The sequence below is a fragment of the Phalaenopsis equestris genome, unplaced genomic scaffold (assembly GCF_001263595.1).
Source record: "Phalaenopsis equestris unplaced genomic scaffold, ASM126359v1 Scaffold000800, whole genome shotgun sequence".
Lineage (NCBI taxonomy): Eukaryota > Viridiplantae > Streptophyta > Magnoliopsida > Asparagales > Orchidaceae > Phalaenopsis > Phalaenopsis equestris.
This window is the reverse complement of record NW_018165240.1, coordinates 602,278-625,437: the sequence shown is the minus strand read 5'-3', so window position 1 is coordinate 625,437 and position 23,160 is coordinate 602,278. Positions and strand designations below refer to the sequence as shown.

General features: G+C 35.2%; 2 protein-coding genes across 3 annotated transcripts; both read right to left on the bottom strand.

Annotated features, from left to right (window-relative positions):
• Positions 1-6,211: 6,211 nt before the first annotated feature.
• On the bottom strand, positions 6,212-10,283 carry LOC110031315. 2 transcript variants are annotated; one of them, XR_002294727.1, is made up of 3 exons: positions 9,936-10,283; positions 7,463-9,807; positions 6,212-6,597 (listed from the first exon to the last, which is right to left on the bottom strand). XR_002294727.1 is itself a non-coding variant. In XM_020734458.1 (2 exons), the coding sequence occupies exon 2, from the start codon at positions 9,765-9,767 to the stop codon at positions 7,548-7,550; it is 2,220 nt and encodes a 739-aa protein (XP_020590117.1). In that variant the 5' UTR covers positions 9,768-9,807; positions 9,936-10,283; the 3' UTR covers positions 7,221-7,547. The 2 variants fall into 2 exon arrangements, 1 of the variants encoding a protein (XP_020590117.1); XM_020734458.1 differs by lacking the exon at positions 6,212-6,597 and having other exon boundaries at positions 7,221-9,807.
• A 7,436-nt stretch (positions 10,284-17,719) lies between these two features.
• On the bottom strand, positions 17,720-20,884 carry LOC110031257. Its single transcript, XM_020734372.1, has one exon. The coding sequence runs from the start codon at positions 20,485-20,487 to the stop codon at positions 18,139-18,141; it is 2,349 nt and encodes a 782-aa protein (XP_020590031.1). The 5' UTR covers positions 20,488-20,884; the 3' UTR covers positions 17,720-18,138.
• Between the last annotated feature and the right edge of the window lie 2,276 nt (positions 20,885-23,160).

Genomic DNA, 23,160 nt, shown 5'->3' with positions numbered 1-23,160 from the left:
TAATGATCTTATCATCATCTATCCACTCATCAATAAAATCTTTTAAACCTCTTAGGCATGAAAATGATCAAATATTGAACTGCCAAGATGGCTCTTCAAAGCTGCCATAGGATCTTATGTCTTTTGGATTACTTTGCAATGTTAACAACCAGACACACCACCTCTCAGACTCCACATAATCAACAAAGTTGTTTCTTTAGCTGTTGAACAACCACCCCAGAGTCTTTAATTAGGATCTCAAGTGTGCTTTCATGTTAAGCAACTTATTGTCCACATTGCTCCAGCTATGTCATGAAATAAGACGACAATAAATCCAACCTACCATTGCTTGTATAACTTGGGCCCAATTTATTTAATGTGTTTCTATGAGTAGCTACAATGTGCTATGAATAAAGCTAGTTATAGGTCAAAGGTTTATGTGGGTGAGTTTTTGTGATATTTATTGGTTACTCCTTTTACTTTAGTCCATGTTCTATTTTGTTGCTTTATGGTAATAAAAAGAGCTATTATTTTCATGGGTGTGATTGTCTATGATGATTTTGACATTGATGTAGGCTCATAAGGTAAATATTTTACCAAAGTTCAAAAAGAAAACAAAGCCTTTTTAAATTTCTTAAATTATTTTTTATGAAATTATAAAATAAATGTTCATTGAATTTATATCCCAAAATAGTAGATGAAGCATCAAAGGCCATGTGTTAGGCATAGTATCATAGCATAGGCTTTGCACATTGGACTACAAGTATCAAAGAAGTCAATAAATCTATGTCAACACATAATCATGTTGTAAATTTGAGATGTGCCTACATATAGATTAGGCTTATCAATTGTATGAGGATCCTTATATGCTTGTTAGGATATCTCGCATATATGATTAAAAATTTTATATCTATTTTTTTCTTATTAGCAGTTTATTTGCATGACATTAAGATTTAACAACATGACTTCAAAATTTATATGGGTTGAGGTAGAAGCATTAGTAATCAATCAGATATACGATTTGTCATTAAGCTTCCTAACCTAACGATTTAAGCTATAATTCCTTAAATGAGCAGTTTCCTGACATATAAGAAAAATAGTTCCACATAACCCTATCATTTACATTAAGCGTAGGATGGTGTCCCTTAGTATCATGTTGTAAGTCTTGCCTCCTCATCCATGTCAAGGGTTGAATATTTTTGGGACATTGTAAGTCCAATCTAAACAAACTTTTCTCTACTTGTGGATGAAGTATAAGTTTTATTATTTTAACTCATTCCTTCTACCAAAATAAACTTCTATATGTAAACTTGTTCCCCTTTCTATTGTGTAATCCTTTTGTGATTGCAATTCAATGATATCATGCAATTCACATATGATTCTCTTTTATTTTGTGGTGTTTCTAATTTTAAAGGAATAACCCTTCAAAATATTTTGCTTCTTTAGACATGTCATAAGTCTTATATATATTATATATATATATATATTCAGATTCTTCTTTTATTTATCTTGATAGCTTGATAGATGCAAATATTAAGGTTTATTTGTTGTTGAAGCTATGGGTTGTTTAAATTTATCTTTTTATTTTAAATATTTGGGTCTATATGATTGCTCTAAAATTGGGCACAAAGAATTTTGAACCCAACTATTGATAAGATTAAGTGGATCAAAAATATTTCATTACTATGGATCTAAAATCTATTCAAGTGGATGATAAGCCTCTTGTTAGTTCTATTATCAATAGAAAATATATGAAGAACTCTTCTCCCATGAATTTATGGCTACAAAATGACACTTGTGCTCTCATTACATTAAAGTGAGAGAAGGCTTCCCTCCTCTCCACCTTTCAAATTTCTTGGAATATTTAACATGATGAACATGTCAAATTTAGAAAGCATAAATGAATTCAAGATAATTCCTTAGCAACTTTATGTCCTCACTTCAAATTAGCAATAACTCAATTTTTTACATCTATTAGTTGGCAATTTTAATTTAACTTCCTTATGCATGATCATACCCAAACTTCTTTTAGTTGGATTTGAGAGGCTCAATTCAATTGAAACAATGTTAAGTTAAAAGGTTTAGTATGTTTTTAAAGCTATTAGATGCTAATGACAAGTAATATTGAAAACACCATAATGAATCCACTTTAGAACCTCACTTTGTTCCTAAGTTTAAGAGCTCATTTTGAAGCCATAAGGTTTTCAAACTTTAGGGGTGGTATATATATTTGTGAAATAAAATCAAGATTTTTATGGTTTATTATGAAGGTCAAGAGTAATAGAAAATCTTTAAGAATGAAGATTATCAAAAGGCAAAAGAAAATAAAATAAAATTCCATCCACATTTATTATTATTATTATTATTATTATGATATTTCATATCAATTTATTGAGGAATTTATTCTTTCACTAAAAAATTTATGATGGAAGAGATTAACTTTCTTTTCTCGATCTAATGAATTACAGCTCACACCCAAAACCCTAAACAATTTAACCCGAAATCAACTCAAAAAATTTTGATTTCAATTGACCTGAATAAGTTTCATATCGAGTTATGGTTAGTATACTAGACCATGTAGTTCTTTAGATCGGGTTTGAGTTGACCCATCAATTCGAAATCGACAAAAAATAAAATAATAATAATAATAATAATAATAATAATAATAGAAGATAATTTATTTTTAAGTCTAAATTTTAGGACAAGACGTTTCAATTATTTTTCTCTTTTCAATTTAGAAATTCTACTTCGAGCTATCTAAATAAAATGAATAAAATTAGACGATGATCAATATTAGAACTAATCGGTTCTTAAGAAATGAGTATGATTCACCAATTTAATCGTCAATTATGTGTCGATTGTTTTGGACTTGCTTGAAACCGGCTTGAGAATCGATTAACAATTGAATCCATCGAACCCGCCAGATAATCGATTCATGATTGAACCAGACGAGCTATTTGGTCTTGTTCAATTTTTAAGATCACAGAAAATAGAAAACATGTTTTGCGATCAACCCTACCAAGTGCAAGTCTTTTTGTCCCTAGGATCAACCCTACCAATTAGGGCATTTATACACCACAAAATTCTTATGAATTTGCATATCTAACCCTATACTTTCGATTTTTTACATTTATCTCACTCAAATCTTTCATATCACATAACTATCACTAACCTTCTAACAGTGAAATATAACTTTTTCATGCAAAGATAAAGTGGTCTTAATGTAAACATCAAAGTAAGTGTTAGATATGTAAATACATAGAAATAGGGTTGTCAAAACTGTCCGTTGTTCGTGAACAACTCGTGTTCAGCCCGTTCGCTAAGTTAATAAGCTGAACATGAACAAATATTTGTTATTTTGTGTTCGACTCGTTTTGACTCGAAAAACTGCTCATCAACTCTATATATATATAAATTTAGTTGATTACAAGGATACAAAGATTTATAATCAATTAAAAGTATTAATTAAGAAAATAGAATTAAAATTATTAAATTAGATTCAAATGATGTTTTAATTTAAACAGTAATTTTGAAATATTACCCCAAACTCTTAACATCTTATGACTATGTGATTAGGGTTGTCAAAACGACTCTTTGTTCGTGAACAACTCGTGTTTTCGTGTTTGAACAACTCGTGTTTGGCTCGTTAAGCAAACGAGCTGAACACAAACACACTTTTTGAGCTCGAAATATAAACGAAGCGAACACGAGCAAGCCCAGGCTCAGCTCGTGTTCGGCTCGTTTACACCCCTGCATAGAAATTGTGTGGCATGTATGTAAATCTTCCCACAAGATTTAGATATCCTATGACAAATTCTCAAATGTTTGTCGTATACTGATAAAGATGTTTTACTTGAATGTAAACAGCAATGAAACATATTAACATATTAACAAGGCTCATTTACATACAAGCAAAGTATTTACATATATAATGCAAAAACTTAACTTTTTTACATTTATACCACCCAATTCTTTGAAGCTTAGGTGTTATATATGTAAATATATAGGAATTGAGTGATATGTGTGCAAATCTTTGTATCAACAAACATCCATATAATACCAATAAAAGTGCCAGGAACATTAAATGAAGACTGTTTTGTCAGTTACCAACACATAAAAAGCACATTTACATACATACCATACAATTCCTATGTATTTACATATCTAACACTTAAATTTTCATATTTTCATACGTAACACTCGAATCTTTAACATCACATGAAAAATACCACAACTACAATTTTTAAAAGTGAAATATATTTCTTCATGTAAAAGTTCATGATACTGAAGCGTTATAAATATGAAAATTTAGAGGTTAGATATGCAAATATATGAGAGTTGCATGGCATGCATGTAAATTTATAGAGCATTTTCTCCTAGAGGATAAGCCAAACCAAACAAACAAGCCATTAAGAACAAAAAGGAAATGAAAAATTTACATTCATGCCACATACTTCTTATGTATTTACATATCTAACACCCAAAGTCTGATATCGACGCTCATAACACATTAGTGCCATAAACCTATGCATGAAAAGAGGTATTTACTTTTAAGAAGATAATGATGATGATATTTTTTATGTGATGTCAAAGATTGGGGTTATATGAATGTAAATAAGAATGTTTATATGTTAGATTCGTAAATACATATGAATTGTGTGGTATGTATGTAAAAATGCCTTCAAGGAAATTGAAAGGGTAAGGAGTTGAAACAATGTATATAGGCTTCCAGTTTTCTCATATAGAAGAACACAACAATGAAAGAGCATGCTCAACATAGTCTGCATAAGATTAGTGCAAAGGCACTCATTTTGAACCAAATATTGCAACAGTTTTGTTTGGGTTCTATCAAGATTTCATTGAGGGAGTACAAATGTAAGGGGCAATTACATAACAGACAACCTGAAACTTGCTATTTACAAAACAACCGCCCTCTTTCATTCATTTTTGAAATTCTCAATCAAATATCAACATACATGGCAAAACCCCAACCCATAGTTTTCATTGTTATCAAATTCTCAGTAGTTTGATCATGACACGCATAAATATATCGGTTCGGTAGTTCAAAAAAATCACCTGGGTAGTTCATTTATAAATCTCAATGTTTCGGCTGGTCAGTAAGTAATCATCACAAAATGTAAATAAGCTGCAATATTTCTTGTTTGTGTTTGACTCATTTTTGTTTGATTTGTTTGCAAATATAACCAAGCAAAGGCCAATATATCAATCAAAAGAAAGAAAGAAAATCCATTTTAAAGCTTCAACAAACAAGCACAACATTTAGGGTTCGTTTGGGGCAGCTGCAGATTATTGATTATCTGTTGATAAACAGATGATCCAGATAAAATGCTGATCAATAGCCGATCCGAATAAACTGACTATCTGTTCGATTTGTGCGCTTGGAGAACAACTGATTTGCAGTTGTTTCTGGAGAAATGATCATTCTGCTCCTGTGCAACAATGTTGTTTACAACAGAACTGTCATAACTATAAATTAAATATTTTAGAAGCAAATAACCACTTCTTAACAGTACAAAAAAAAAAAAAAAGATATATACCTCACTTAAGAGAGAGTACCAAGATTACTAAAAAAAAGAAAAATAATTAAATTAATCCATTAGTCGCACAAAATTATTCTCTTTGTATCTCATCTTCGACACACCCAGTTCCTCCTAAGTACTAAAACTTCATTTTTTACGCCACAACCTCTCCACAACATAATCAATAGATGTATTTCACTTTTTAAAAGTTAAATAGTGATATTTTTTAAGTGATATAAATGATTTGGCCGGTAAAAATGTAAAAAATAAAATTTAGGTGCTAGATAAGAATTGGTGGTATGTAATACTTTGGATCATCCAAACGAAAGAATTTGCCTTTTTATGCCAACTCCTTTGCAAAGTGCAAACTATAAATCTATGCTGAAATCTTAATTTAGAAAAAAAAAACAAAAACAAGAACAAAATAAGTGATGCAAAGCAACAGACTTCAGATTTTTTTTTTTTAAAAAAATTCCATAATGAAATGAGAAACTGCTATTGCACAACCTATACCAAGGAGTGAAAACAGAACAGAACATGTAAAGTTGAATACAACACAGCATTACACATTACATCCCACATGAACTTCCAATCTTTTCAAGCAAATAACAATAACTCTTTTTACAAAGCAATCACTTAATGCAGAAAAGGCAGAAAAAATGTGACAAAAATCGCCATTAGAACCCTATTTATTCCCCACAACCAGCTAAAAAACGAAGATTTGAGATACCTGTAACATTACAAAAGCCCAAAGTTCTCATCTTTTTGATCCAAAGTTGAGATAGAAGAAGTACTAAAACCGCCATTAAGCGCACGTGAGTGAGTTTTGGTCCATAAAAGATTGAGAAGAAGAAGAGAAAGCTGAGAGCTTCGGGGCTTCCGTTAATGGCTTCAGAGGGCTGAAAGCAGTCAATGCAAATGTGCGAGCTATGGCTGCCATCTCTGTTCATTGTGCAAGAGCAATCGATCTACCCAGAGCATCAAGCGAGTGAGGGAGGAGACGGACAGACGGGCACGGGATGAAATAAATCGATGAGGATTCAAGACGCGGGCCGCTTGGTTGATCCCGCACCCGCATCTATTAAAGAAATTGGAACAATATTTTTCACTAAGCGCCCCGAACGCACGAAACAAACAACGCGGTGGCGTTTTCAAAACACCACCCGCGCCTATAAGCTGCCCCATACGGGCCCTTAAAGATTATATACACTCAATACACTATCATATTTTGCATCATTTTCACAAAATTATCAAGGTAAATATCTAGTTCAAGTTCGACTTATTGCTCAACGAAAGCGCAAAATATGAGATCAATAAGGAGTTTAATAAAAAAATGTTCACAAACATAGAGCTGGATAGACACCTCTAAATTCCACAAGCTATTAAAAAAATGCTAATATTGATATAATGAATTTGAGCAATTTAAGTAAAATGAAGAAATAAATGGTACCTCAATGAAAAATTCAAGAAAAAACCCAAATGCACCTAATAACAGCTCAATCAATGCTAACCAAATCCAACCATGCCTAATAACATTATAGCAGCTTATCAAATTAAGTAAGAAAAAAAATCAGTCCAAAACCAAGTTTCATACACTCAAAAAAAGATAAAATCAAACTCTACAATAATACATACATAACACACAATTCTCTAACACACAATTACATAACACACAATTCTCATGTATTTACATATCTCACACCCAAACTTTCATATTTACACACAAAACACTAATTTATTACCACATTTTAAAAGTTAAACCCACATTTCCATCCCACTATTACCATAAATATGAAAGTTTACACGTGAGATATGTAAATGCATAAGAGTTACATGCTACATATGCAAATATCCCCAATTATATTTGATATGAAGCTGAAGTTGCAGTGACAAACCTCTAAAATCAAAATGACAGAATGGTCCCTACAAGTTCAAACACATACCTCTAGCATCAAGTGAAGAAGGAAGCCCCCTCATGCAATAAAAATACAAAAAATATCAGGACTGTTTTGAAAAATTCCAACTTCATCATATAGGCGCAGCGCAAGTTGTTCTAAAATGGCCAGTTTGATTGCACCTGCTGCAATGCACAACTCGTTTCACACGACCACGGTCCTCAGCGCGAACCCTCTTCTTCCGCGGCCTTCCCGGTGGCCGGAGGGACTTCGGCGGGTTTATAACAATCTCCAGCTTATCCTGCTCAGCTTCTAACTGCTCCCTCCATAAACTTTTATCAGGAATTGGATGAATGGTCTGCGAGTATGTCTTTCGATACGTGGCGACGGTGAAACAGCTCTCAGCATACCTATGGACATTCTGCCGGCAGAAGACGAGTGCTGCCACGCCATGAGCGCAAGGCAAGCCATAAAGTTGCCATCCACGACAGAGACAACATCGATTTCGAATGTCTACAATGTTGCTTCCCTCATGGGGAGAGACAACTTCAAACTCAGCCTCGTTTGCCCGTCCAACTTGGTATCCCTGCGCCCGTTCGACAGCGTCGGAAACACGCCGCTCTGCCGAGGGGACTAAGATGGTGGACCACTGCATGCTCAACTCGCGCCTCTCATTGAACCAGGTCATCAACTGCCTCCTTATGCACTCCATCATCTGAACAATGGGGAGGCCAGAGGCTTCTAACAGCCAACTGTTGAGTGATTCTGCTATGTTTGCAGTGAGATGCCCATAGCGTGTTCCATCGAAATAGGCGGTCGCCCACAACCTCGGAGGGATTCTTCTGATCCAGTAAGCGGCTTCCTGAGAGATTTCTTCGATCTCGAGTATCTTGGCTTCGAAATCGATCACAGTGAGGACATGAGCAGCTTCCCACAAGAGAGTGACAAGGTTTGGATGATGAGGGAACTCTTTTCGGAAGCTCTCCGAAAGATGATGCATACAGAAGCCATGGAAGGCTGTTGGGAAATTGAAATCCACTCCTTCAACAATACCCTTTTGCCTGTCTGACAAAATGGTGAGCCTTGGCATGTTCTCTGTGTTGTTCTCTAGTAGAGAATGAAGCTCAGACAAGAACCAGATCCAGTTATCATCACTTTCCTCGTCAACAATACCGAAAGCAAGAGGGAAGAGAGCACCATCTCCATCAAATCCAGTGGCTAAAAGCAATGTCCCAAGATACTTGCTTTTAAGAAGGGTTCTATCGAGGCCGATTAATGGCCGGCAGGCATGCACAAAACCATGGATTGAAGCGTAGTAGGAGATGAACAGGCGCTTGAAGCAGTTATCTTCTTGGTTTCCATAGACCAATGCAATGCTTCCTGGATTTGTGCGTTTGATCTGTTCACAGTACTCGGGAAGAAGACGGTAGCCTTCCTCGAATGATCCACGAACAGCAGACATGATTCTCTCCTTCCCCCTCCATGCTTGTTTGTAAGACAAAGTGATTCCATGAACACGATGGATCTCTTCCAGTATCTCTTTAGGCTTGTACTGCGGATTCTCGCGGAGGCGCTCCTCGACCGAACTCGCAACCCACTGGACAGAAGCTTGCTGATGGCCGAGATGGTTGATGCCAACGCAATTGTGATTCTCATTGATGGTTCTGATGGTGAAGGTGGGCACACCAGGGAGCCTTGCGGCATGAATCCTCCATGGACATCCCTCTGCGGCGCACTTTGCGGTGAATCGAGTTTTGTCGGATTTAACAGTCTGGATCTCGAAATGGCAAGCGATGGCTGCGCATCTTAGAGCTCTTCTGCAACTGTTGACATCAGGGAATTCTTGTCCGACATGAAGTTCATGGTTGGCGTTGACGAGGATGCGAGTCTGTAAGACTGGGGAGACCACCAATTGAGATTGGGTGATGTCGAGAGCGGGTTGGAGGGCGAGCTCATGGCCATGATCGACTGAAAGCTGCTCCAGGTTGGGCTCGACGGAGAGATCATGGGTTTCGGCAAGAGTTAATTCGTGGTTGTCGGAGAGGACTAACTCATGGTTATGAGTGGTGAGAAGATGAGCTACGTGGTTTGAACCAAGTGCAAGCTCGCTGCTGTAATCATGGTCTCGAACATCGTCTTCTTCATGGGAATCGTGATGGTGGTGCCCTAAAACAAGTCTGCTATCATGGTGATGCCCTAAAACAAGGCTGTGATCATGGCTCTGAGTTAGGCCGAGATCATCATCGTGTGCGTGGGTGAGGCCAAGTCTATGCCTGTGATTGATCGCTAAACCATGGCTCTGGCCGAGAGCTAATTCAGGGTTCTGTCCCAGCGCAAGTTCATGTTTCTCCATTAATCATCAATTCAAATAAACGAATTTCTACCTTAAAACTCTGCAGAAACAACAAAATTTAAAACAGAAACCGAATGAAACAGCTGAAATCATATAAGAACACAGAAAGCAAATCATCGGGCAACAAGAATCCCAGCAATCGAAAAGCTGTGCAATCGAAGAGCAGACCTTTGGGCAAGGCGACGCGGAGATCCAAAACGCATCAAGATTGCAACTTTACGAAGGGGAATGCAAGCGAGGGGAGAAATTGACCGTTGGAAACAGAAAAAGAAGAAGAATTCGATCTGGTTGAAGAAGGAGAAGGAGATGAAACCGAGCGGAGGTTTTGGCGGGTGGAGGGTTTATAAAGGTGGGGAATTTGAATCAGGAGAAGGGCAGAAAGATCGTAATTTTGGTGTTTGATGGGAATGAGGGGAGAGTTCACTTACAGGGGCAAAAGAATGGAAAGGGGAGGGCCTCGATTCGCAGAAGAAGAGGGGAAGGAAGCAGCGGCGATGGCAATAGAGAGAAAGGGGGCATTTAGGTCAACAATCGAGGTGCTTTGCTTCATCTTTATATGGATGTTACCTAATTGCCCTTGGTTGAAAATCATAAAGGCCCATTCACATTTCATTTATTACATTTAAAACCAAAGTCATGCCATGAGTAATTTTTTTTTTATCATGAATAAATAAATGAACAAAAGGTAAATATACATAAATTATTTGGGGCAAATCATCATCAACTATAAATTATTTGGGGCAAATCATCATCAACTAATCTATGAAATTTTGGTTAATGTCATGTATTTTTATTTTAAATAAGTTTTATTTATTCATATATTTAAATATTTTGTAAGACAATTTTTTAAAGATAAGCTTACTTACATGACATATAAATCTCATGTATTTATATATCTAACAACCAAAATTTGATATTTACACTTATAATACCTTGGTATCATAAAGCAATGCATTAAAAAAATGTTTGTCACCTTTAAAAAGACAATGATAGTTATATTTTTTACGTGTTATTAAAGAATTGAACGGTATGTATGTAAATATGAATGTTTAAATGTTAGATATGTCAATACATAAGAATTGTGTGATATGAATATAAATGCCCCTTTTTTTTAAATAATTGTTTTGAGAGTGCTATTTTTTTTAAAGAAAAAGAAAGTTTGGTTATGATATACTAATCTAAATTTTATTTATTCCAAGTTCTAAAATAATTACAATTATTTTAAGGTGAATATAAAATATGAGGGACTAATAATTATTATACTACAATCATTTCAAAGTATGAGGCTCATGCTCTAAAAAAATTTGATTGGAATATAGCGAGTTATTTTTTATTTGATTTGATTGAATTGTTATGAAGCTTAAACCAGTAGACTACATAATAAAACATTCACATTTACATTGTTACCTAATTCTCATCTAAATTAAAGGAATATAATAGATTAAATATTGCAATACTTTTTAATTTTCCCTCATTATCACTTGATCATAAGTGGACTTATGGGTATGTATAAGGGCTCTAAAGTGAATGCCAAAATATATGGTGACTTTTACCTTCCATAAATTCATTCACTTACACTATAGAGCGTTTTATATCTAAGGACTACCCGACTTTATATAGCCTCACACAAGTGCATGTTTAGTATAAGTGATATAATGGATTTGAGTCTGAAATTGTTCCCACCAGAATTTAAGGTGTTTGCGAAGTAAAGACAGGCAGTAGCTCATGTATCCTAAGTATATCTAAAAAGTCTATTCTCTTAAAAAGGTTTTTTTTTTGTTTTCTAATTTGTTATGGAGTTTCAAATGTAATAGGATATCTTTTTTTATTTTTAGTTGATAAAATAAATACTTGAAATAAGCTTAAACAAGGTAAGTAGTAATCAATCAGAAGGAACATGGTTTAAGACCTCTCTTGATAGCAACAAAAATCCTAATTTTCAAAGTCATAACTCCATATGTATATGCTCAAGATGGATTTAAAAATTGAATAAGCACATTTCCCCTAGTGACTGCAAAGTCTTAAAGTCAATATGTATATATTCCTAAAGTGAAGTTGTGAATTTCCATTTGTTTACACAAACTTTTTCGATATCTAAAATTCACACTAAGTTTTAAAGAATAGTAAGACCATTATTAATTGTTAAATGAAGTAGGTGATTCACAAAGGCTTGTTAAAGTGTAAAATTATTAACCTAATTTATAAATTGGAAATCCATAGGAGCAGGAGGTTTAGCCTAGCATGATATAACAATAAATAAACACAATCAAATCTATTTCACAAATGATAAAATCGTTTACAATGATTGCAGACAAAGGAATAATAGAATCTAATGATTGCAGAAATCTTCAAGTCTTTCCAATGAGTTCCTTTCCATGCTATACCAAACTATGCAAATAACATTCTCGCCCTTTATAATAGACTCACTCACTCACTCACTCACTCACTCACAATAGGCACTCTCTAGACTCGCCAAGTTCTCCATCTAATAATGAGTTCTCTCCCCAACATACTCAAGTGATTGCCATTAAGTAGAACTCGCTTCCACAATCGACACTCCCTCTAAAGAATTTGAAATTATAAAGGAGCAATTGCTTTTCCAGAGCCATCATTTTGTGGTGCTTTAATTATGGCGGTTAAGCATTGGGTTAGGTGCCACGACACTCTAGGATTGGATCTGAGATGCCACACTCTCGAGTTCCTGATCTTTAGGCAAACTTTGACAGCGTTGTAGCTCTGGTGTTGAGGAGCTTGATTTGGCATCTAGGCTTTTAGCTCTTTATTTTGGACTCCTCCTATCTTTAGGTGGGGTTGTGGCACTGCACATATGGTGTTATGATGCATTGTTTGAGCACCTAGACTCTAGGTAGATAGCAGCTAGGCTCCAAAGTCTCGAGAACTTACATGATATATGGTTCAAATATGGCACGAGGTGCTAAAAATGACACTGAGGTGCTCTAATAAAAGTTATCAAATCATCTTGAATTCTATTTAAAGGACTTCCATGCATAAAAACACATAATAAAATGCCAAAATATGAAATAAAAATGAAATAAAGGCAGGTTTATGATATGCATTTATATGTATTTTTCTAACTAAACAACAAACCGATCTTTGGTTACAATACCATTGTTGAAACAATTTTTCAGTCTTGTAGCACTATGGAAAATCTGTCCTTAATTAAACTTCATCGATTCTATCAGCTAACACCAACTCAAACTCACTTCAAACAATTTACACATCATGATAAACTCGAGTTAAATCTTTTCTTTAAAGATAAAACCTAATTGGCTACACTAGTCGCCATATCCCACCAACTTCCCCTAATATCATATGAGGAGATCTCATGACTTCCAACCCAATTCACTCCATCTAAGTTCAATGAGAAAAACTCTTAATTGATGTGATGTTCGCCTTCTTATTTGAACTATTCATGGCTTATGAAGCATCTTCCCTGTCATCACGTGATGCATAGGATAAATTCACCCAAATGTGAGCACTATTCGCTTATGATCCACATTTTCTTTCTTGTTGATAAGTCTCTATTAATGAGTTGCTCCAAACACTAAAAATCCTTGCCAAACAATTGCCCTTTTTTCGAATCCCACTACAAGAAGATGACGACATACTTTGTTGCGACAATGATGTTAGACTTAAATACCAAGAAATAATTAAAGTCATTAAAGAACAAAACAAAAAAAAACATCATTTAAAGTTTTTCATGCCAATTTATTTGAAATCAAAGACTTTATCATACATAAACATTATAATTGTTTTCTACCCCAATAATGGCTCACAACACAAGAGCATGGATTTGCTCAACGAAAAAAATGGTTGCTTCTGAAATCATCCAAATCAAATCATTTCAACATAACAAAATAAACTATCATTAATTGATCCATATTGAAACAAAAATTATACTTTAGTACATTAGTTACATGAAAAGTAGGGCCACACCATCCAAGACTCCTTATTCCTCCCAAAGCCAACTATGTCTACTAGTTATGGCTCAAAATAAACTTGGCCATCTAATAGCAATGCTTACCACCATATGATATCTACTTCAACTACACATTCTCACCTTAAACCCTATGAAGATACTACTAGTATTCTAAGATGGTGGATGCATTAAAATCAGTCAATGGCAAAATATCATTATCCTTTCCCTCCAAATCCCTTCTATTTGAATTTTTTTTTCACTTGAAATTTTTTATGTGCCACTAATATGTAGCAAAAGTCATATATGTTCATCAAATTTGCACAACTAATCATACATCATTGGAGTTTAACCTCAACGTGTGGTCACCGGCCTTTTTAGTGTCCAAACAAGCCCGTGCCAATCTTAAATCCACCCTTAAATTCTACAAATGTTATAACTTGTTATTTTCTCTAAAAACCTACCCACTCACTCAAATCCTTCAATATTATCGTTGTTTGGCTCGTATTGATTGTAGGGCTGTCAAAAAAGCACTTTGTTCGCAAACAGCTCGTTAAGTAGCTCGAGTTCGACTCGTTCATTAAGTAAACGAGCCGAACACGAACAAGTGTTTTTAATCTTAAATTATAAATGAGCCGAATACGAACAGCTCTTTGTTCGCTTGTGTTCGGCTCGTTTTTACTCAAAACAAAAAAAAAAAATCATATAATTATTTATATAAAAATATATTACATAAATTTATATCTAAGTTTAAATCATAACAGCACGTGTGGCTATGTGCTTGTTTTTGCATAGATTTGATCCAGGTACGAATCCAACACTCTGCATCTATTTATTTCAATTAATTTCAACGAACTAATTTCAAGCCGAATTGGAGTCGAACACGAACAGGTATATTTAAACCGAGCCGAACACAAACACACTATTCACGAGTCAATTTCGAACAAGAGCCAAGTTCGAACTCGAGCATTTCGAACGAGCCGAACACGAGCCAAGCCTGAACTCACTCAAGCTCCACAACCCTCATTGATGGAATAAAAGTCACAAATTATGTTTCGAAACCTCTAACCTAGCAAACCTTCAACCACTCAATCTAATGCAACCCAATGTTTGGGCCATCCCCAAATTATTTAATAATTGATCTAACATATCATATTATGTTCGTTGATCATCTACCAAATATACTAAACTCCTCCCAGCAGCTCATAAATTCAATGTTCACTCAATTTTCCCATTGTTTAAGGTCGTGGTTGAAATGTTTTATACATCAAATATTATTATATTTATAGATTATGGCAAAGAGTATCAAAGTCTAAAATATCTCTACAAAAATTTGCATTCAACACCTAGTTTCACCCCTAAACCCCTCCTCAAAACCTTCGGCTCGAGCTTGATTAATAAAGTTCGAGCTCAAGCTCGAGCTTCATTCTATAAGTACAAGTTGATTTACGAGCCAACAAGTTTTTTATAAAAGAAGGAAAACAATATTAATCCAAGCTAACTTTATAAAAAAAATGACAAATAGAATGAATAATTAGAAAATAAATAACAAAAATCACTATATATAAACTATAAAATATTATTTTAAATTATTTTTAATAATTTAAAAATAAAATTTTGAACTTTAATATATATATATATATATATAATATATATGAGAATATTTTATCTTAATTTTTCCTTAAACAAGCCAACTCACAAGCTAACGAGTTGAGTCGAGTTAGGGTTAGTTTGAACTTTGCTTGTTAGCTTATTAAACTCAGCTTACAATCCACTTATCACGCCAAGCCCAAGCCAGCGCACGAGTCAGCTTGACTCAATTACCCGCCATTCTAAATCGCCAATCACCATTTGAATATCTGTTTCACAAAACCCTAACTACCTCAAATTAAAAACATTGTATTGGATCTGAAATTCTCTTGTGGTTCATACCCAAGGAATGGGCGGTAGGAAAGAGAGAGAGAGAGAGAGAGAGAGAGAGAGTTGACTTGGGGATTGCCCCCAAAGGGGCAAAGTGGAGGTGTTCTCCGAGATCTCATACCCATTTTATTTATAAGAAATATGTGTTACGAGAGAAGAAGAGAGCCAAAACGACCTCCCTCCTCCTGTACATAAAAAGTTTTCCTATTTAAAGGGGCCTAATTGAATAATTATGGAAATGAGGAATGATTATGGAAAACTCCCTAAATGCAATTATTGTACTAATTTAATATTAGATTTGCATTATAGTTTGAGTGTAGTACAAAAAGTATCAATCGGTATATGCATTGAGTTTGAAAGACGGACTGCGGTCAGCTGATGGACTGAAGGTCTACAGACGGACTGCGGTTGACAAACGAAATGCGGTTTGCCGATGAACTGGGAGGTCAGCCAAATGAGGTGATCGGCTGGTCCCTGCTACCATCAGATCTCGTCTAAACCAACGCAGACATGCTTTGGTCACAGGGCATCAGAGGCTCAAAACATATGCCAAAGCACAACCATTGATCATCGTTGGTTTTATCTACTTAAAACTTAAATAATTCAAAGGTTTATACAATGATTTATCACATAGTTACTAATTTTTTATATAAATCACAAATCATTAATCATAACTCAGCATTAAACAAATTTTAATTTAAAATGTACATTGCTATGTTGAAGTATTTTTTCTATAAACCAGAAAGGTTCTTCTATAATTGCTTTTCGATAATTGATCTGTCTTTCTTAGAAGAAGATATTACATCAATCGTCTGGACGATGACTTGAATCACATCATGCTGTGCAACCGGCAACACCAGCGTGGTGCTATCCACTCCGTCGACTGTACATCGGATTTACCAGATATAATATTTTCACCATCTTTAATCAATTTCATGAGAAGGAATCATCATATATACACGTATGCATTAATGCGTGCACAAGTATCTCGCACGATACATACCATCCAATTTTTATGTATTTACGTATCTAACATTTACACTTCACCTTATTACTTTTCTACCACCCAAATGTTTCATATCACATAAAAAACATTACCTTCTAAACTTTTAAACTATTTAAAAGCGAAATACAACTTTTTTATGCATGGCTAAGATGACATTGATGTAAACATTGAAGTTTAAGGTGTTAGATCTGTAAATACATATAAATTGTGTGGCATCTGTAGGGTTGTAAACGAGCCTAGCTTGAGCGAACTCAAGCTTGGCTCGTGCTCAGCTCGTTCGAAATAGCTCGTGTTCGAAATTGGCTCTTGAACAGTGTGTTCGTGTTCGACACGATTTAAATATTCGTGTACGTGTTCGGCTCGAAATTGACTCAGAAAAATTAAATTGATAAAAATAAATGTAAATTGTGGGATTCAAACATGAACCAAATATATATAAAAGAAGGTATTCACCATATTACCACACCAGATGTTATGATTTAATAAATATCTATAATATATTATTATACAAATAATATATGTAATATATTATTATATAAATAATTATATAATTTTTTTTAGTTTGAGCTAAAACTAGCCGAACACGAGCGAACAAAGAGATGTTTGTGTTTGACTCGTTTACAATTCGAGCTTTAAGAACTTGTTTGGGTTCGACTCGTTTACTTAACGAACGAGCTGAACACGAGCTACATAACGAGCCGAACACGAGCTGTTCGTCAACAACGAGCTTTTTTGACAGCCCTAGGCATCTGTATAAATCTTCTTCTTTTTTATTTTACTAATTTGCCATGAAAAATTACAAAACATTGGAGAAATTTTTAGTTATTTTGTTATATTTTATTGTATTTATATGGAGCTATTTTAGTAGCACCTTTAAATAGTTGGAAGAGCAATTTGATTCTTTTCTCAATAAAATATGTTTAGATGGTGATAATTATTTTTAATAATTATTTTAAGCATTGTTTAAAATAGGCTGATTTATTTTTAAAAATAGAAAAATAATAAAAATATAAAAATACTCTTAATAAACATATTTTTAAAAATAAAGATATAATAAAAATAAAAATAATAGATCCGAGTGAGCCCTAATTCAATCCCTTAGCATCACAAAGCTAATTCTTTCTATTGTAGCATAGCTTGATGACTTACCCTCGGACGTCACATTGTCATATTTCTTATTGCAAAAATTTTTTCTGTTCGGACACCTGACGTACCTCTACGTGCGACGCAGGTTATTCCTGAGTTTAGGTGTTTGGTTGGTACATCAGGTGTCCAAACAGAAAATACACGTAGAGGTACGTCAGGTGTCCGAACAGAAAATAACTCAGGAATAATCTATGCCGCACGTAGATGTACGTCAGGTGTCCGAACAGAAAATACAAACCTCTTATTGACATGCGATTTAGGTGCTTGATTGGTACATGATGTCCGGACGAAATATTTCTTCAAACAAATAATGCCAGGAATCAGTCTGAAAAGACAAAGAAACGACTATCTTCAAATTTTAATCACCCCTCCGACACCTCCACAAACGATGGATCAAGGAACCGTGCGACGAAGGCCCACAACTTGTACACGTCCGCAAAATTCGTCAGGAATCCAAGCGACGCAATCACCACCTCTAATCTAATACCTTCAACCTTACTTTCATGGCTTTCATGGCTTTCATGGCATCTATTCGATATGAAGTTACAGAACGAACCATCAACAGCCTCATCTTTGCCCAAAACCCTAATGTTGTTCAGAAATCCAACCCCCAAATGGATTCCATTTCTGTCAGCAAGCTTCTGCACAGTTTCAGGATGTATAAAAATCCCACCTTTATCCCTTACATTAAAAGCCACCGTGGGCCCTCTCTCGCCTTTGATCCTCGGTCCATAAATGTAAACCAGACGGATTCCGTGTCCGCCATGAGATCTCGGCAAACGAAGACGGAGCAACGAACGCATCAGCCAGTTAACCAGACAACGAATCCGTATGGCGGATTTGTTTATGCCAATCATGTTAATATGATCCATGTGTCTGCATTTTATTTCTGGTTCTCTTCTTTTTGAGACTGGTTCTGATGAGTTATGTGGAGAGGATTCGGCGGAATCCAAATAGTGAATCAGGCTTCTGGAAGGTCTGTCGTCGTCCCAACTGAGAGGGAATGGAGAAGTCGTGGTTTGGTCGGCGTCGTTATTGTTTCCTTCTCTCCTGTCGAGAATCATGAATTCAAGTTCTGTTTCTTTTCTAATGGCGCTTTTGTAGGTTTCTTCCATATTTTCTCTGCAGATTGCAGATCTTAAATCATTTTCAGATGAAGGAGAGTTGACCATGGCTTCTTTATCTGTCTCCTTTCGAATCGCAGAGATAAAAGACTTGTCTTTCGAGTCTTTCTGAATCTGGTTTTTGTCTTTGGAGACGGATATGATGGATTTATCAAGACTGTTGTTCTTTTCTTCAAAAAGCCATGAAATTGCTAATGGAGAATCAAGCTTTCCTTTTTTAAGCTGAGCTGAAACATCTGAGCCGGAGGGACTGGGACCCAAATAAATCCAGAGAGAACTGTCAGATGATTCATCTTCGTTGAAGATTGGGCTCTTCATTATCTCACCAAATGAATCAGTTCCTTGAATGATCTCTTTTGAGTCTGTAACCGGAAGCGCAACGTATGGACCAGAGAAAAACTGCATTTTTGAGCCTCGGGCAGTGTCAAGCACCATTCTTTCCTCATTTGCAGTCATTGGATCCTCTTCAGCTCCATTATGAGAGTCTGCAAATTTTCTCAAATATTGTGGAAAAGAAGGCACGATCCTCACAACACCAAAACCAGACTCTTTACTCCCACTCTTCAAACAACTCAAAACAGAATTTTTAATGACCAGACAACCAAAACCAGTTGGATCTGCCCCAAACACACGATAAAATGAAGTGATGATGAAATCAGGCCTAAAAAGAGACAACCCAAATGATTCCATGTCTTTAGGACCCAATGATCCTGCATCAAGTAAAACATGCCAACCATAATGCTTTGCCAAACCCATCCATTTATAAGCATATTTCACTCCACTAACTCTAGACTGAACCGGGAAGATGAAAAGTCCGGTGGCCGAATCTCTCTTCCTTCTCTTCTTGCTTGATAACAGCTTAATCATCCCAGAACCATGGATCTTCAGGCTCGGCCACATGAACTTTGCACTGTAAACCCTTGCACCCCTATCTCTCGCTGTCTGAGCCATCAAATTCACTGATTGGCTCTCATGATCGAACAAAGTCAGCAACTTTTTGTTAGATTCGAAAGGGTATGATTCTGCAAGCAATTGGAATGCTGAACCTCTGCTAGCAGTAAACACAAGGCTATACTCATTCTCAGGAGTGTTCAGATACTCCATGATTCTTGTTTTAATGTCATTCTCCGCAGTTCCCTCTGCAGCACTTTCATAAAGGGCATGATTCTTCAAATTCGAATTGGCTACAGAGAGGCTGAAAGCAGAAGATTCTGAAAGTTGGGAGTTTTGGAGGTAGGAGAAGAGGCCAAAGCCACAGTAGTCAAGGCATACCTTAGCTTCTGGTTTATTGAGCTGGAAATACTCGTTTGATCGAAGCTGGTCGATCTGATTGGAGGATTGGTAAGCTGGGTACATACTGATGAACTCAAGGAAACATTCTTCGGACTCAGGGATGGAGTTAGCTGATTCAAGGAAGCTGAATATGTGCTCCTCTGAAGCCACTTTTGGGGGCATCTGCTTCTTCCCGGATTTATCAGAGATTGTATTTCTGCGCCGGTTCTTCCTGTTAAGGATCATGAAGGTGCAGCGAGAAATGGGATTCAGTAGAGCTGGATGCCTTTGGACTTCGTGTTGAAGATGATTCATTGATGGCAATAGAGAGGGAACAGAAGAGCGCCGGCGGATTAATAGATGGGGGAGGAAAAAAAAGGAGAAATTTGGAATCACAGAAGGTTGGTTACACCATCAAAAGAAGATTGCAGTAGAAAAGAAGCTAGTTTGGAAACTGAGGAAGAAGATCATGGAGCTTTGGAATTCAAACAAAGCGTAATTCAGTAATTCCCACCATTAAAACAGCAAAAAGTACAGATCTTTAACTCAAAAAGAAGAGATTTTGCATTTTTTTTTTTTTTTTTATGAAACAAAAACCAAAGCGGGCGATTCTTTATATGCAAACTGTTTCTTAAATTCTTACGCAAAACCATACTTTTCATTTCCCTTCTGTATCCAACCTTGCAAGGATGGCGACGACTGATAGCCGAGAGAATTCTTGCAAGAATAAGTAAAAAATAGAAGGCTTTTCATCAGTTTTATCTTTTAGTTTGGGAGCATCTAGGCCTGGTTTCTGCTTTTTGGCTTTTTAGCATTTTTATATTCATAAATTATAATTACATCCAAAACATCACATTGATATTTGCAAATTAACCACCCATACAATTTGTTCAAACGAGTGAACTAATGTATTTACTCGTGCCATGATCAAACTATCAAAGATTTGATAAAAATGACAAATATGGGTTGAGGGTTTACTGTAAATTTTGATATTTAAGTTAGAATTTGAAAAATGGATGAACGAGAGAGGTTGATTTGTAAATATCAAGTTTCAGGCGGTCTCCATGTAACTTTTCCTATAATTTAAGATATTGAAAAATTGGAAGATACACATGCAAACCACTTACATATCTAGCACCTAACCATGTGCATTGTTTCTGTCGAAATTATGAAGTTATGCGTGCCAAAAACTCTGAAGTTAAGTGTGTGCTCGTGCTGGAGCACTCCTAAGAAGGATGATCTTTTTAGATGTTACACCATCGACGTCGGACCACCACTAACGACGTTGATATCAAATTTTATGGCATACGACCTCTGTCGTCAGTCTTCAATCCTTCCCAACAGCCAGGTCATCACCACTTCCCAAATGTATTTTGCCGCTCCTTTAGAAGATTTCACGTCGATGCCTCTCAAATTTAAAATATCGCTTCTAGCTATTAAAAAACCAATTAAATCCTGTAACATATATCAACAAAGTTGAATCATTCTAATTGGTCTTAGACCTCGTGATTTTTACTCTTATGAGTTTTTCACGTAAAAACTCATGCTATCTTTTTTATCATTTTCTTTTTACCTGCATGTCTCAGATATTCGCATAACACTAAGACTTAATATATCGCTCCTCCGCCGCGAATATAGCAGCATACAACAAATGTGATATTAAAGATTCTTAATAAAACACTGTCACCAAAATAACAGTTACATCATGCAGAATATCTCGTCCGTCAAACACCAAAAATAAAATTATATAATTATTATTATTTTTGGAATAACATTATAATTATTTCTTCATATTACATAAAAAAAGTATTTCAAGATTAGTGCAATATACATTTTAATTAAATTACACTTATCTAATAATAAAATTAATTACTATAAAATTTATCATAATCAAATATTGCTCCCATTGCCATAATTCTCCAAAAATAAGAGTAGGAACACAATTGCAACAACACAAACACACTTTATCCTCCACAACATACTAATCACCACTACTTAGACTTAATGAAAGCAATTAAACACTAATTTAAACATCATTACTCCTTAATCCTCCAATTGGCAAATTAACAATAACAATGACAAAAATGCAATTTATGTCTAATTTTGCATTCTCCCCCCCTGCAACTCTGCATGCACCATTCATTGCAATTCTCTTCATCATTTGATCCCAAGCAGTGATGAACTCTCGGAACACCCCAGCCATGATAATCGGTGCAGCAGCCCACAGCATCACCTGCATAATTACAGATAATTAATATTAATTACTGAAATTTACATATATACCATAAACCTCTTGTATATCCATGAAAAAGTTTGTGAAAGTGAAAGTTTAGGGGTTGGATATGTAAATATGTAAGAATTATGTGGTATGTTTGTGAGAACAGAGATTGTTACCTGGTGCAGCCATGGCTAGGAGGAAGATGACAAGGATTGCAATTTGGGCTTTTGACATTCTTAAGGTATTTGAAGCTTTTTGCTTCAAAGTTATAGGTGTATTTATAGTGGTGATTTTTGTTAGATTGATATTAGGAATTATAATTACTTTATATTGACTATAATGATTTGTTTATGGTGTGTAATTGCTCATTAGGAAAGTAAGATTTTGTTTTTTTTATGTTATGTAAATGAATTAATTGCATAATGAATGTTTTGTAATAATTTGAATTAATTGCTAGATTAATTTGGTAGGTTCATATTATAATAATCATTTCTTTTTAATTTTTATTCTTTGAAGAGTGTTTAAAAAAAAAAGAAAAAAATATTACACCAGGACTCAGCACGTAGAGTTACGTGCGGAGTCCAATAAAATCATGCCACAGGCCACAGGGGAATATTCCCGGTAACACAGGTAACACAAGGGAATATTCTTCCTGTGTTATTCAAGTGTTATTGTATGTTATTCATGTGTTACTGTGTTCTGGGAATATTCCTGATGTTATAATAGTATAATAACACATCAATAACACTTGAATAACACACAATAACATC

What these genes read in the sequence shown, in the direction of transcription:
- LOC110031257 (XM_020734372.1), bottom strand. Translation starts at nt 20,487, where the DNA reads ATGAATCATCTTCAACACGAAGTCCAAAGGCATCCAGCTCTACTGAAT.
- LOC110031315 (XM_020734458.1), bottom strand. Translation starts at nt 9,767, where the DNA reads ATGGAGAAACATGAACTTGCGCTGGGACAGAACCCTGAATTAGCTCTC.